General features: G+C 34.9%; 2 protein-coding genes and 1 pseudogene across 3 annotated transcripts; 2 read left to right on the top strand and 1 right to left on the bottom strand.

The window, feature by feature from the left end:
* The first annotated feature begins 1,228 nt into the window (after positions 1-1,228).
* LOC129306849 (translocase of chloroplast 34-like) lies at positions 1,229-3,948 on the top strand. The gene is made up of 8 exons (XM_054947612.1): positions 1,229-1,343; positions 1,800-1,902; positions 2,070-2,177; positions 2,275-2,399; positions 2,531-2,795; positions 3,257-3,325; positions 3,433-3,594; positions 3,693-3,948. Exons 2-8 carry the CDS (start codon positions 1,804-1,806, stop codon positions 3,777-3,779), a joined length of 915 nt encoding a protein of 304 aa, XP_054803587.1. The 5' UTR covers positions 1,229-1,343; positions 1,800-1,803; the 3' UTR covers positions 3,780-3,948.
* A 736-nt stretch (positions 3,949-4,684) lies between these two features.
* On the bottom strand, positions 4,685-9,464 carry LOC129306676 (probable U3 small nucleolar RNA-associated protein 11; annotated as a pseudogene).
* A 558-nt stretch (positions 9,465-10,022) lies between these two features.
* LOC129306349 (myb family transcription factor PHL7-like) lies at positions 10,023-14,700 on the top strand. 2 transcript variants are annotated; one of them, XM_054946898.1, is made up of 7 exons: positions 10,023-10,424; positions 10,727-10,948; positions 11,765-11,841; positions 11,945-11,987; positions 12,117-12,174; positions 12,284-12,353; positions 13,803-14,700. In XM_054946898.1, the coding sequence occupies exons 2-7, from the start codon at positions 10,738-10,740 to the stop codon at positions 14,067-14,069; spliced, it is 726 nt and encodes a 241-aa protein (XP_054802873.1). In that variant the 5' UTR covers positions 10,023-10,424; positions 10,727-10,737; the 3' UTR covers positions 14,070-14,700. The 2 variants fall into 2 exon arrangements, with proteins under 2 accessions (XP_054802873.1, XP_054802874.1); XM_054946899.1 differs by lacking the exon at positions 10,023-10,424 and having other exon boundaries at positions 10,760-10,952.
* The last annotated feature ends 1,132 nt before the right edge of the window (positions 14,701-15,832 follow it).

The following is a 15,832-nucleotide window of genomic DNA, read 5'->3' as shown; positions in this document are numbered from 1 at the left end:
CTTTGTCGTTAGCGACATGGTTACTCGGCTTGAGGAGATGGCGTGGCGTTCGCCTGGTCTGACAACTAGGTTCCAGTGACCTCACCAGCCCCATATATCGTGTGTCCGGCCAGGCTAAATTTAGCGCCTTCCATAACTTGCTATCTTAACCGGTGCCTTGCACGCCACCTACTGGATTAAACTTTTCAGTCATCTTAATTAAAAGGAAAAAGGGCAGAAAAATTCTTGTGATAATTTGATTCATGAAATATTATAATTACAGTGAGATCTCAAAGAATTTTTTTGATATTAAATTTATTTATAAAATTATTTTAATGCCCTTCTATAATTTAGAAAGTTCTGATATTTTTAAATTGTTTTAGTTATTGGTAGAATTAAACTTGCAAATACTTGTATCAAATTTATAAACGATATAAAATTAATTGAATTTTGATGATAGAAATTTGTGATTTTTTAAATCATTTTAATCACCAATAAAACAAACTTGCAAATACTTATATGAAATTTATAAATCATATAAAATTAGCAGTATTTTGCTCATTAAAGAAAATTACTAATAAAAAATTATGATTTTCTAAATTATTTTAGTTATTGGTGAAATCAAACTTATGAATATTTATACCAAACTTGTGAATTATATAAAATTAATTTTAGAGGAATAATAATGTATTTTTATACAAAAATTTAATTTTAAAAAAGTTCTTTAAAACCTTACTGTTATTATTACATTTCGTGAGACACATTTTATTTTTCTATTTTAAAGAAATTTATTTTTCATTCTCCCCAACTAAAATCAGAAATAAGCTATAATTCAAGAAAGAATAGGTGACGAGTAAAAAGGTACGTAAATTTTGTAATTTGAGATTGAGATACGATTGTTCAATAAAATTTTTTTATTTCTCACACATTTAATCTTTATAAAGTTGAAAACTGTTAAGAAATATTTTAAAATTTCATGTCTTGAAAAAAGAATTTCTCCATAGAATTTATGGTATTTATCATTTCATCACCGAGGATGATAGATATTCCAAGTTTTTCAGCGTGACTGAAAAAGAAAACAAAAAATATTTTCACAAAAACATAGTTTTGATTTTTTTTTAAATGTAATTTGTGGGATTTTTCAACTGAACTTCGGGCCACGAATCAAGAGCCTCTTTTCTGGTAACCGGAAGGGCCCAAGACCCAAGTTGAAAAACAAACCAAAAGCCTTTTAAGCAAACAATCAATTAAATAACAAACCGGCTTCCATCGAGGCAGAGAATTAACGGATAAACCGATAAGGGCGCTTGCAGAAGTGCAAGATTCTCTCTCAGCGACTATCGTCAGGAAACAAGCCTGCTCAGGTAATTCATTTCCCTTCCATTCTTGCTCAAGTTTTTTGAACTCATGCTTTCATTTTAAACGCATTTGCGGATAACACTATTTTTGGGGGGTCTTTTGTAGTTTTCTCGGTTTTCGACCGAAATTGACCTCTTCATGCGGATTACTTGTATTGATTATATATATATATATATATATAGTTAGTTTTACAGCCTTCAATGCAAATGTTTAGTATTTGTCCGTTGAAGTGGTGCTTCGGGTCACTCAGTGAGCGGGGATTGAGGGAAAGTGACAAGTCGTTAATTTCTTTGTTGCACTTGGTTTACATTTTTTTTTTTAAATTTTCATGGATAACATGGTTAATATACATTGATTATTTTGTTTGGGTTTCTGGCTTCCTGTTTATTAGCATATTGACCGGAGTTTGTTGGAGGGAATTTGAAAATATACTGGATTTCTGTTTTTGTTTCTTTTGTTAGGAGAATGGGATCTCAAGCAATCCGTGAGTGGGCAGGAATCAGTACATTTGCGCCAGCTACGCAGACAAAGTTACTTGAATTGCTGGGAAAACTTAAACAGGAGGTTTTTATTTTTCCTTCAAATTCATGCACTCTTCAAGACAATAACTCGTGCATATGCGTTATATTTCAAGAATGCACAACTGTCCGCGGTTGTTTGATTATGCTTTATAATTTCTTTTGTTTGTAAGAAGTTTCTTTCTTTTATTTGAACTTCTTGCGTGATTGTAGAATGTGAACACTTTGACCATACTTGTGATGGGAAAAGGTGGTGTTGGAAAATCTTCAATAGTGAACTCCATCATTGGCGAAAAAGTCGTTTCTATTAGTCCTTTTCAGGTATTAAATTAGTTGGTTTCCTCCTATTTATACTCAGTCTTTGTAGCTTCTTGTCTATTTACGTATCAGTAAAGTAAATTGTTTCATTCTTGACAAGTCGGAAGGACCAAGACCTGTGATGGTATCACGATCAAGAGCAGGATTTACATTAAACATTATTGACACTCCTGGTCTCATAGAAGGTGGATACATCAATATTATGGCACTGGACATCATAAAAAGGTATGTCATGTGAAGCATATTTATGTCGCATCACTTGTAAAGTATATTTATGGTTTAATTGGAATTATATAAGGTCCTTTCTCCTCACACACTTCAGTTTCTTTACATTGGATATGGGTTTGCGTGAGTAGTTTCCTTTTGAACAAGACCATCGATGTGCTGCTTTATGTGGACCGTTTGGATGCGTATAGAGTGGATAACTTGGATAAGTTGGTATCCAAGGCTATCACAGATAGTTTTGGCAAAGGAATATGGAAGAAAGCAATAATAGCACTCACACATGCTCAGTTTTCACCACCAGATGAACTGCCTTATGATGAATTCTCATCCAGAAGATCAGAGGCTCTCTTGAAAGTTGTTAAATTGGGTTCCCGGATAAAGAAAGATGTCTCTCAGGTATGTTGCTGCATTTCAGGATTTAAGTTCTGCAATCTGGTCCTCTAAATCACGTGTGTTTATACGTGGTACAATTTCAATTGGTTTAAGGACATCTGAAGTTAAATTATCCCCGTTTTTGAAACTGAGCTTTTAATGGCAAAGGCAAACGTTGGCCTTCCCTTACGTTGATTTTGTATTACTCAAGGGCACCCCTTCATCTAAAAATCTGTTTGCTTGGGTTTTAATGATAGACACTGGGCTAAGTTGTACAGGTATGCCTTCACATTTTGGTGCGGTTTCTAAGTTAAAGGAAAAAGCTTTCTGGTACTGGGCTATGTATGCTGTCGTGGTGTATTTGGCTGGTGCAAAATGTATGGATTCTCGAGGAGAGATTTTAAAAATCAAAATTCTACCTGCTTACTTGCGCGTTTTAATTATTGAGAAATTCACCTTTGGATTTCTCCTTTTCAACCTTGAAGGATTCTACCATTCCTGTTGCGTTGGTTGAGAACAGTGGGAGATGCAAGAAGAATGAGAGTGATGAAAAGGTTAGACATTTATCTCATGATGCTTCCTTGTATCCTCTTCCACCTCATTGATCTGAGCATGGGTTGTATTGTAATTGATCGAGGGTGGGCGCTTTTCATGGTGACAGGTGCTTCCAAATGGAACTGCCTGGATTCCTCAATTAGTCCAAACAATCACAGAAGTTGCATTGAACGGAAGTGAGTCAATTCATGTTGACCAGAAGTTGATTGATGGGCCAAATCCAAATCAGAGAGGAAAGTTGTGGATCCCACTCATTTTTGTGCTGCAAGTAAGCATTTTGAATTTAGGGGCTTTTCTAGTTTTCTCTGTATATTGAATATTGACAGATAGATTAATAAACTCTTCTTTTGATCCGCCTGTGATCAGTATATATTCATCATGAAACCCATCGAAGCATTTATCAAGAAGGATATTGCAAACGAGAGTAGGCCATCATGGGAGATGGATGAGTGATGCAGATTTTCGCAGAAACGATCTACTTTTAGCTGTGTTCCTTTTTCTCTCATGAAGTTTAGGGGGTAATTTTTTTGGTCTCATCTAGTTTAAATTCATGTAGCTTCCAGTACTCGGGATTTATTGACTGACCATCTGTTTATGGAATCAACTTACTGGTTTCTCGTTAGATTATGATTGATTGACAATGCTCCTTGATCGAAAAGTGACGGAAGTGATTACGCTGACCGGTACGAAGATAATCAGAAGCTTGGGGTTGGGCTGTGGTGTTCTTAAACTGAACTTATATACTTAATTCTATATATAATATATTTATTTTCAGCTAAAACAATATATATATATATATATATCTTATAAATTATTTATATTATAATAAATTCTTATTATTTATATTATTAAACACCTTAAAGTCTACATGTGTTATTTTGAATGGATAAAAATCATAAAACATATTAAGTATTTAAAGTTAACTATACAAGTCTTGCCCTTTAATGAAAAGGAAAAAATGCAAGGTTTAAATCCGCATAGTTTAACATTTAACTACAATATTTAAAATGTCAATTGTTGTAATATATATATATATATATATATATCATTTAGTTAACTGAAATTAATGTGGTGTTTGAACTAATCATCATCAATTCATCGCACGAGCCAAGCCATGAAGAGTGCATACAAATTGTTTTTTTTAAACATATTTTATTAGGTTAAAATATACTTTTAATCCTTTAAAATTATATAAAATTTTCATTTAATTTTTTAATTTTATAAAATATCTTTTTAATTCTTTAACCTTAATATTATTAGCTTTAAATGATTATTTTTTATATCAATCATTGTCATTTTGAAAATAATTAAACTTAATATGTTAATATTTAAAAATATTTTATCAATATTTAAAAATGTAATGTAAACATTTATTAAGATAAAACTAATAGTTAAAGGATTAAAAAAAACACTTTATAAAGTTAAAAAAGAAGGAGGAGGAGGGGAGTTAGGCCGAAGCACTAATAATTATTATCGTTTTCTCTCAAATCGCCACTTGTACACCGGTCCTGATGTTGGATAGGCAATCTCCTCTTCATGTAGCTTCCGTTTCCGACCCTTTTTCTGTTAAAAAAAAAAAAAAATGTTCTTTAAGCATAATAGGGATAGAAACAAAAACAAATTCAGAATAAAATATAACAAAATGGAAAATACCTGGAGCTCCTTCTGCATGACCATATCATTGTAGATTCTCTCCAGTTGACTCAGCCTTTTCTTCCTTTCTTCCAACTCCCTCTAAAGGGCAGCGGTTCGCCTGAACATTAAAAAAAAAAAAAAAAAGACATTACTATTACTGATTACTCTAATAGCAACAAATCATGTCAATAAAATTTAAAAAAAAAACAAAAAGGAATTGAAAGAAAAAAGAAAAATTTGACTCAATAAATCTTATTTTCCAAGTCAATAAATCTTATTTTCCACTTTTTGTACAGTGGTACCTCTCATCAGGAACGTCATTTGACTCAAGATTCTTCCTTCCCTTAATTTGTGACTTCATCTCTATAGCTTCTAGCCTATATAAATATGGAAAATAGATGACAAAAAAGGATCCATACAATTTAATAATAAATGTAAATAACGAATATACACCTGCAATCATACAGACCCAAATAAAGACTTCCCTTAATCATAATTATTAAAAATTAATAAAACCTGATAAAAAGAACAAAGATAGTAAACCTCCTTTTTTTCGTGTGACAAGGCATAGACCTTTCCAAAATCTTATGTTTTAGATTACACTGAAGGTTCTCTTGCTCTTTTCTTTCCCGTTATAACATGAAGAGTTTAATGTGGATAATGGAAATAGACTTTAAAACAACTTTAAACTAATTTTCTATTCCCCAGTTGGCCAATATATCTGTCTTACCGAACACAAATCTCAAATACAAGCAATTCCCCACCTCTTAGTTTATAAGGAAACAATATGAATCTCAAAAATGCATACAAGTCTCTAGGCTAGAGTGGTCAATAGTTTCAAATTCCTAACAGTTACGTTAATCAATGATATTGCCTACTCTTAAATCAAGTAAAATGCATTGAGCTAAACTTGGATTGGGTTATCAGGCTACAATAAGGAAGAAAAGAAAAGATCGAGTTAACAGAAAAACTAAGAAATAAGGAATTTTTCATAAAATTTACAAGGAGCTTCCATTCAATATCAAAAGTCAGTAAAACATAAGAGACAATGCTCTTGAAACACGTATAACTGAACGGAACAAATATTAAACCCAATAAATAAAGATAAAAGACACTTGTCCAGCTATGCGTGCTTGTTATTGAAATGGGAGCACTGGGGGGAGCCACATACACTTAAAGGGGGCATATACACCCTCTCAACCTGGAGAAAATTATAAATGAGTAATAAAGATTTTACAATTTTACCTTCACCGGTAACAAAATTTTGAACCTTTTGAAATTTAGGCCCTTTTTTTTGTAAATGTTTTAAATGAAGTTTAGTTATGAATTCACTAAATCCAAAACTCTAATATAATCTTTAGAAAAGAACATACTTATTTATTTAATTTTTTTAAATCTCTGGTTAATTATTATATATTTTTATATATAAATAATATCATAAATTAGTGACTTATATGGAAGGAAATATTTTTAATAGTATTTAATAATAAGTAGGGGACAATTATAAAATATATGATTATATTAAAAAATATTAAATAATTTTTTTTTTGAATCACTATATTTAAAATTAATTCGCATCCTGATGCAAGGTTCTGGCTCCACCAGTGAATGGGAGCTCATACCTGTCCTCAGTAAGGTAAACATGCGCTGACCGTTGGTTATCAACAAAAGTGTAGTGAAGCAGTTAGCTTTTCAACTTTCTGCATGCAAAAATTCATAATTAAGCCCCCATGACCATGACAATTCCAATCAAATTCTTAATAACACGAAAACATTCCACCACATTGATCTGCCTTTTTCTCGCTCCTAACTTTTTGAAGAACATATCCTTTATCTTGGGTCTTCATCAACATAAGTTCTGCTTGGGTATATTTATCCGCTTCCCTCCTACAGGAAAAAAAAGCTATCAAGTTAATTCGACTCACTAACTAATTCGGAACAAGTTACTGAAAAAAGCTATAGAACAATCATAAAGTGAGCTATATCCTACTCGGGTCTATGAACTCTATCAACCACTTTTGTTCTGATTATTTCGAAATAAAACTCATCTGGGATCCTGAATTCTGCTTTATCCTTAAGTTTCTGTAGGGCAAACATAGAAAAATCATTAAGCATAAGTAGTTAGTAACTGAAGCTAGTTAAGTCCATTATTGCTGCTAATGACCGACTTAACAAGATTCTCATCAAACTAAATCTTACAAGGGAGTAAGAAGGCAGCTATGGTGATTATTAGTAATCACAATTGTTAAATTCTAATTCTCAGACAATTTTCCTATTCTTTCTATTTCCATTATTCCTATTTTTTCATAGGGGAAGAAGTGGAAAAGGTGCTCACCTTTTGGAGTCAAACTGAAGGTGGCGCCCTGCACATCATCAGAGGTGGACCTCTTTAGTGCCTCACAAGTGCTTTTGACCACACTAGATAAACTCATGATTCTCTACACTCTGAAATGGTCAAGCTGACAAAAACAAGGGCCATTTGGTACAATGGAAATGATTTTTATGAAAATGGAAATAGATATAGACATGGAGATGAATATGAAATTGGAAATGGATATGAAGTATAAAAATACGTTTGGTACAACCATGGAAATAAGAAAAAAATATTGAACTCAAAACAATAGCCCCTCTTCATCGGAACCACCATCATCCACAACTGGAAATCACCGCCATCAATCTTCCAGTCTCCGCTACCATCAGAACAACAACCAACCTTCCAGAGAACCACCATCGAGATCACAGGGTAGGGAACAATAATTAATCGTTCAGAACCATCATCCACTTCCAAACACCAAGGGGCAGAAATCGAAATCGAACCCTTTACTCGAAATTGAAATCGAAATCAAAGGAGGAACAAGACTATCATCGTGATTGGTCCAAGGGTTGGCCGTCAAAGGAATTACTAGATCAGAGACCGCCGTTGCCATTGTTGTTGCTGGAGGAGGCCACCTCACCATCATTCACCTAATCATCGGAGAAGAAGGGGAGGAAGACGGAGAAACTTTGTTGTCACTAGAAGCCACCATTACCATTGCCGGAGGAGACCATCATCATCGTTGCTGGAGGAGGCCCCCTCACTATCATTCATCTGGTCATTGCCTCATTGAAGAAGAAAAGAATGAAGAAGGTAATGGGAGGAGAAGGGGATCTTGTTTTGGGTTTCAAAAGGAAAGGGACAAAATAGTCTAAAAATATTACTAATGGTGGCATAATGGTGATCCAGATATCACTTCCATATAGATGTGAAAATTCCACGGTCCCCCTCATGGAAGCCAATTCCATCAATCTTGAAGGAATTGATTTCCATATAGAAGCCTAATTCAACCATACCAAACATGCAAAGACGTGGATTTCAATTCCATTTCCATCCCCATCCTTAAAATTCTAGTGAACCAAACAGGGTCTAAATTGATCATTCAAGGTGTTGGCAAGAGGTTCAAAAGGAAGTTGCAAGGAAGGGAAATTAGAAGAGAAGCGTTTCTTATTCCTTTACACGAGTCTGAGAAGGCTTTTAAAATACAATGGCTAAAATCAATATGATAGGGGCTGTTTGCTTTACTGAACTTCCTATGCTGTTCTGATACAGAAGGAAGTTGTTGAAGATGCTATATGGCTCCAGTTTTATGATTTTCAATGAATACACACTAATTTTTGTTCTAGTGATAGCCACTCGAGGTCAAGTGTTTTTCGGAGGAGGTAGAGGTTATTGTTAGGCATAAGTAGTTAGTAATTGAGTTTGGTTTGCATAGAGATTAGAAGGAGCGAGTGACTTGAAGTAACTGACCCTTATAATACAAGAATTATTAAGAAAGTAGCTAGCTATGACGGGCGCCTAGATGCCTGCACATCTATATCTAATCTGGACTGTATCACGAAGGTCAAGTCATGTTAACAAATTTCCAAAATTATTATTTTCTCTCTATCTTCATGTTCATTCTATTTCTAGTCTCTTTCCCTTACCACAAAGATAAGCATCAACGCAGTTAGACCAGTCATGCAAAATCAGAACTTGAACAAAAAAACTGTTTCGCAGATTGTACCTGTAAAGTCTCCTCTTTCTTGTGGAATGCTTTTGCACGGACGACATAGTTTTTGTGCTTTTCAAGGTGGTCAATTTTTTTCCTCGAGGACCAGATAAAATTGCAAACAAACCCACAAATCCAAACAAGCCAAGAGCTATCGAATCCATTTTGTAAGGGAAGACAAACGGGGAATTTCGTAAACTTACGGTTGAGCACGCTCTTTGTGAGCTCGTCTGGGAATGGCGTTCGTGAAGGAAAACATATTCAAGTAGGGAGAAGCTGCAACAGACTGAGCTCAGTGTAAAGGTAACTTAAAGCTGCGGCAGTTGCGGCAGAGATTATTCAATCGCGTGAGGGGGCTGGGCCGTGACCGTGAGTCCGTGAGATAGGAGCTGAAGAACGCAGCATGGATAAGAAAGAAAGGCACCACCAGCGTCCAGGATCAATCTTTTTTCTTTTGGCGTAGTAGAGGAAAACGACAATGAAAAAACCTAAGCCCAATCACCAAAAAAGTTCTGATATCTTGACATATAAGAATATACATAATTACATATTACATTGAAAAATTACAAAAATTATTACAACGTCTCCTTTTCAATCTTCATATATTACAAATTACAAATGCACAGAACAAATTTTATTAAAAGTTATTTCCTTTATAATCTTATTAATGAAACATATTAAAAATATTTTATAAATAAAATATAGAAGTGTTTTTTTTATTAAAGTCAATCCTATGATCAAAATCAGACAATTAATGTAATCAGAAAAATTTAAACGAGTATTTAAATTTGTCATGTTGTAAAAAAATAATCTCTTTAACAAACCAATCCTGTTGGTACTAAATTTTTAATTTCATGTGTTACTTATCTAATTTTCCCTTTCGCCTCGTTTGTCATTTCCATTTTCTATTCGTCATCTTTCACTCCCTCCAAATGGGGCGCTTATCTCCGGCTAGGACAAATAGCACAGGGAAAGCAACGTGGGATGTGGGACCCACCTCTTAGTTTCGTCCATTTAAACGCCGCCGTCTATTCAACTCCCCGCTGGGGTTTCTAATGGAATTCTCTCTCCCTGAAGTCCAATCATTTCCTGCGAGACAAAAAGAGCTCTCATACACACCAACGAATCTCAATCCCAATCCCCCAAACTTCACCGGAAAATTCCTTTTTCTCCCCTAGATTCCCTTCCTCCCCGGCCAACCCTCAATTTCTCTTCCCCCATTTTCAACGCCTGAAACATACTCTTTACCACTTCGGAGCTGCCCCGCTTCGTTAATTGATCACTTTCCGATCCTGACTTCTCCGGTTCTGTCGGTCTCTTCGTCCCTATACGTGTTTCTGGATTGAAGTATGAGTGCTCCTAGGTCTTCCGGAGGTTGTGTATCTGTTGTCTTACCATCTCTCCGTTCGGATTCTGTGGTCTAATCTCAAGTTTGGGGGTAAGATTGTAGCGAAGTGGTGTCTGGTGCTTTTTGTTGAAATTCTCGTGAAAATCTTTCCCTTTATGATGCGGATTATAGCATCCAATAAAATTTGCCAAAGATTTTTCTTTCTTTCTTTCCCAAAAGATGTAGTTAATATCAACTTGGTTATCGAAGGCTATGTGCAAGGCTTCTATGTCACTCCATGTATAGAGGGTATTCTTATTGTTACACTAGGCAGTGAGGTTGCCCTAATTTAACGATTTAATTTTATTGTTTCTGAACCAAAAGTTATTCCTCCTTTTTTTTTAACACTGTAGTCAGTATAATTATGTATCACGCAAAGAAGTTTCCCCCGGGCACTGTCGTCCCAAATAAAGCTCAAGGTGGTGCTGAGCAGCTTGCAAGTATACCGGATTTGAGTGTACCTGCAGTAAAAAATGCCACACCTGTGGGAGGAAGTGGAAAACAACGATTAAGGTGGACGTCAGATCTTCATGACCGGTTTGTGGATGCCATTACGCAACTGGGTGGACCAGATAGTGGGTATCTCTTATGAGTATTGTATTATCACATCTTTGGGATGATGAACAATTTGTTGTTAGCATCAGATATAAATTCGTCAAAGTCACTACTTTTTTTATTAGTTAATTATAATCTTCGGGAAAACCTGTACGAATGAGAATGTTTTGAAGGAAATATTTGCTGTTCTTCTGATTTCTCCCCATTATGGATCTACTGTGGCGCCAAGCCTTGCACTTAACATAAGTCAGTCGGAGCATGTATGGTATATGCTTGCACCACTTAGTGCAACATATCAAAGATGGTTTTTCCTTTTCTTGAAGTTTTGATAGTTCAATTCCTTAACTTTTGGAAGTTTTTGACGTATTGGTAGATCTTAATTGCACACTTATTGACGACACCATGTTGCACTTCATGGGACACAAAATGGTTATTTAATTTTTTTTTTTCATGGTAAATGCAGATTGAATCGTTTATATTAACTTTGTCATAAATGGCTCTTAAATTATGCTTCTTTTTAAACTCCGTTCACCTTCAAAATCTTATTTTTCTGGAATGGCTTAATGCAATTTCTCTTTTATTGATCAGAATCTTCAGATCAATAATTGAAGGGTTTACATTCCACTGTGAGCCAATTGTTAGCCATTTAGGTCTTCTAACTACTCCTGGTTGCTTTTTCTATCTTGTGGGTGAAGTCAATTTGAAGTAGATTCTATGCTATTAATTGCTACTCATTTGCCTTTTCCCTTTACTTCTTTAGCGGGTTGATCTGCTTCAGATTAGCACATTTTCTGAAGTTGTGATTTCTCTCGTGATATTCCATTTATTCCTAACAGGGGCGACTCCAAAAGGTGTTCTGAGGGTTATGGGCGTACCTGGACTCACAATTTATCATGTGAAAAGCCATTTACAGGTAGTGTCACCAAATCAACCATTGTAGGTATACAGGCACATGAAATGCCCGTTTGTTTATTTTAAAACTGATTTTAATTTTTCTCTGTCGTTACACTGTGCAGAAATACCGCCTTGCAAAGTACCTGCCGGAGTCTTCGGCTGATGGTGAAGTGTTTTTTTTTCTTTCTTTTGGCCTTATCTTTATTCTGAGAGGGATAATATCTACTAAAAATATAATTGCATTTTCATTTCTTGCTAATTTGAAGGTCTGAGAATTCTCTTCTTGAATTTCAGAGTCTAAGGATGAGAAAAGGAATTCTGGAGACACTGTATCTGGCACAGATTCTTCCCCGTGGGTATCTCTGTGTTCAATTGTTAATTATACTTTCTAAAATGTCTCTTTGCTTTCAACTCGTTGCACCTCTGCTGGTAACAATTTATAGAACCTACATGGCCTTCAGGGGATTGCAAATCAGTGATGCTCTGAGGATGCAGATGGAGGTTCAGAAACGTCTCCATGAACAGCTAGAGGTTTGGTACCTTTCCTTACTCTTTCCTATTGCCTAAATTTGAAGACTTTGATTAATCCAGCAAGCCGTTTTAGTTTTTCCCCCTTCTGTTTTTGTATAGGAAGATTAGAAATAGATGTTGACTGAAAGAACAGAAGAGCTGGGGAAAAAAAGATAATACAGACTGAAGTTGAAAATGGGAAACAGGCATAAATCAAATAGAGTGAGCAGTGGCAAAAATTTCCTGAAACTCCCTGTTGTTAGCATGGATAGCTCCTCTTTTATTTCTGCTCATCAATTAAAAAAAGGAAAACAGTTTCTATTATTGTGGTCAGGTTGGATTGAGGTCCCTGTTGTTTTTTTTTTTATTTTTTATTAAGGAATCAATCATTGGAATTGTGGTCAACTTTGGCCACATTCCCTACTGTTACTAAAACATCATTGCCACGACACATTCATCTCCAAGGACCTTGATCAACTTAACCATAAATCCAAGAGCTAATTCTTTGATGAAAAACTATAGGGACCTTGACCCAAATTCACCAAAACTCTGGGAACTAAAAGCTGTATTGTCCCATAAAAAATATCTTGTAGATTGGGGGGGAAATCATGTTGATAAAGCTACCCCTATTCAATGTTTGATAATGGTTAGATTTGGATTAGTAATATTGAATACTAGATTGTTATTGTTAAAATATATATATATATATAGACTATTTCTGTAACCTATTTATGCTTTGTTGTTTAGAAGGGGATATTCCACCTCATCCTAGCTTGTAGGTTTATAATTTCATAACACGGTGGATGTGCATCGCTACTCTGGTTATAATTTAAGGGTCTCATAAATTCTGTCAAGCCGCCATGTGATATTGTCATACATGAATTGGTCGCATACACAACTCATTTTGAATGTTCATGCTTCATAGCCATGGAGTTGGATCTCTCTGGGTTTTAAGAAGTTTGAGCATGTCGAATGTATGTTAAAGAGGAAAAAGCATTCGTATGATTGGTTGAAACTTGAGTTCCAGTTATACATTAAGCTTATCAGTAAACATGATTAGTCCAGATGCAATGTGAATGGCCTTCTTCATTCACCTCATTTCCTAATCATTCCGTTATGGTGATAGGTTGAAAAGAAATACTTCTTCAGTATTTATCTTTAAAATCATTTGTCTTTCTTTTAAGTATACATACCGTATATTTTTTGTTTGATCAGCAAGTTATGCGCTAACATGCTGGTGGGATATCAAACTTATCAGATTTTTGGTATAACATCAGATTTTTGGTATAACCATGTGAGACTTCTGATTTATGTGCCATTTTAAGACTAGTGTCATATTGTGTAATGAAGATGCATGCTGCATTTGAGATTTCATAGCCTTGTGACTCTTGAATCCCATCTATCAGTTGTGAAAAAAGCGACATGGCTGCTAACGATGATTCCTTTTGATTTGCTTCAATAAAATTCCAGGTTCAAAAGCAGTTACAAATGAGGATTGAAGCACAGGGTAAATACTTGCAGAAGATCATAGAGGAGCAGCAGAAACTAGGTAATACCTTGAGAGCTTCGGAAACAATACCATCTTCAAAAGACGAGCAAGATCCTTCGCAGTCAGAACCTTCAGGTGATGCCTCAGCAGAGACACAGTCCCCGTTGAAGAAACAGAGAATTAATGATGGCTTCGAGAATGTCATCAGGACCCTCCCAGCTGCCAACAAAGATTGCACAGAAGATTGATTTCATTGTCAGTGATTTAGAGTTCGTTCAGAAGCTGGATTCAAAAAGGATGGAAAAGGGGGGGGGTTAGTATGGAGTAGGTCCCATTTGCAACTCAACACTGGGTTTGTCATACCTGTTGTATTTTTATGGTAGAAGATACAAAACAAAAAACATGCTTATGTACGCAATCCACTTGTATATATGTTGTAGGTGTAACTGGTAATAGTCAATCCATTCTTCTCCTGTTGTAGCTGGTGAGAGTTGGGAAAACTGCTCTCACGCGCAATAGGAATGCATCGACATTTGACAGTGATCGTGCATGCGGCTGCTGAATTGTTGGAGGCAGGATGCTTAATAATTGTTCTGTTAATTTGCTGCACTTGGCAATATCAAAAGGACAGCGACGGCGAGATTAACGTTTTTCATAGGTAATGATATGTATAAGGGGGAAGCTATTGCCTTTTAATCGGGGGAAAAACAATGACGAAGTTAAGAAGAGACACGTCTGGTGAGATTGTTGTGGATTTAGTAGAGTGAAAAGGTGAACAATGGGGTGTTGTCTTGCATGCTAGTAGGGCCACAAGTATAGCCGTATCTGGTGTCAAATTTTATTAAAAGATGGATCATACCTTCATTTCCTTTATGAATATGTCAACAGGTCGTCTTTTCTCTTCCTCCACACTTGAGTACTGTAACTTGTTTATTTATAATAATAACAATAACAAGTCTTATTTTACTTAAATTTTCTCATTTCAGTACTGTAACACGAGGGATAAATCCAATTAGATACAAAAGTGGGTAAAATGAACATTTATTCAGCTAAAGGACTAAACTGCTCCGAGATGTGCTTTCCAGAAACGATATATATGGGTAATTGTATCCAGAAAGAACAAAGAAACGATGCATAATACTTTCAGAAATAGTCAGAAATTATGCATAATACTTTCACAAATGGTCGGGGAATAAAGTTGTTCAGGAGGGAAACAAGATTAAAACAAGCAAGCAGTGCCCCCCCCCCCCCCCAAAAAAAAGATAAAAAGAAATTGTAGCTGTGTAACACTATAAGTCGTATGAATGGCGAAAATCCCCTCCCTGTCCTTTTGTGGGTCAGATTTTTCATGCAGATCTAATTTAGACATCTAAGATTCAGAGTTTTAAATTTATCAATATTTGTTGATAAATTCATTTTTTTTAAAAAATGAAAGTTAAAAGATTATATTTATTTAAATTTTATATCTATGAAAACAATAATTAAAATATAAAAGTAAAAAAAAATCTAATCTAGACCATCTCGTACTAATTTGAAAAATCCAAATTTCATTTGCTCAATCACGAGAGATAATTCCTCCTATTCTAGAAACTCCTTTCCTGCATAGCAAATGTGAACTTTTTGGCAAGTATGGATATTTATCAAAATTCTAAGTTAAAGGGCAATTTTATATCCATTAAAAATTATTAAAAATACAAAAGTAAAAAAATGTCAAATCTAAACCATTCAGTATTGATTTAAACGACTTAGATTTCATTCGCTTTGCGAGCACAGAAGATAATTCCTCCATTTCTAGAAACTCCTCTCCTCTGTAACAAATGTGAATTTTCTGGTAAGTATTGGCATTTGTCAAAATTCTTTGGCTTAAAAGACAAATGTATTCTAAAAGTTTTTCGCCAAATGCAATTGATATTTTTCACTTTCAATTGGTGCAAAGTTACTCCAAAAATTTCAAAGATGATGCAATATCTCTCTATAATAAATGTGACTAACATTGATCGTTATTTTGAGT

This window comes from Prosopis cineraria, unplaced genomic scaffold (assembly GCF_029017545.1).
Source record: "Prosopis cineraria cultivar Desert tree isolate PC_DT_omini unplaced genomic scaffold, ASM2901754v1 PC3, whole genome shotgun sequence".
NCBI lineage: Eukaryota > Viridiplantae > Streptophyta > Magnoliopsida > Fabales > Fabaceae > Prosopis > Prosopis cineraria.
This window is presented reverse-complemented; position numbering and strand designations above follow the sequence as displayed.

Coding starts and splice junctions, on each gene's coding strand:
- LOC129306349 (XM_054946898.1), top strand. CDS start 10,738: ATGTATCACGCAAAGAAGTTTCCCCCGGGCACTGTCGTCCCAAATAAA. Junction 11,842..11,944: donor ATGTGAAAAGCCATTTACAG/GTAGTGTCACCA, acceptor TACACTGTGCAG/AAATACCGCCTTGCAAAGTA. Junction 12,354..13,802: donor GTCTCCATGAACAGCTAGAG/GTTTGGTACCTT, acceptor ATAAAATTCCAG/GTTCAAAAGCAGTTACAAAT.
- LOC129306849 (XM_054947612.1), top strand. CDS start 1,804: ATGGGATCTCAAGCAATCCGTGAGTGGGCAGGAATCAGTACATTTGCG. Junction 3,326..3,432: donor AGAATGAGAGTGATGAAAAG/GTTAGACATTTA, acceptor TCATGGTGACAG/GTGCTTCCAAATGGAACTGC. Junction 3,595..3,692: donor CACTCATTTTTGTGCTGCAA/GTAAGCATTTTG, acceptor GCCTGTGATCAG/TATATATTCATCATGAAACC.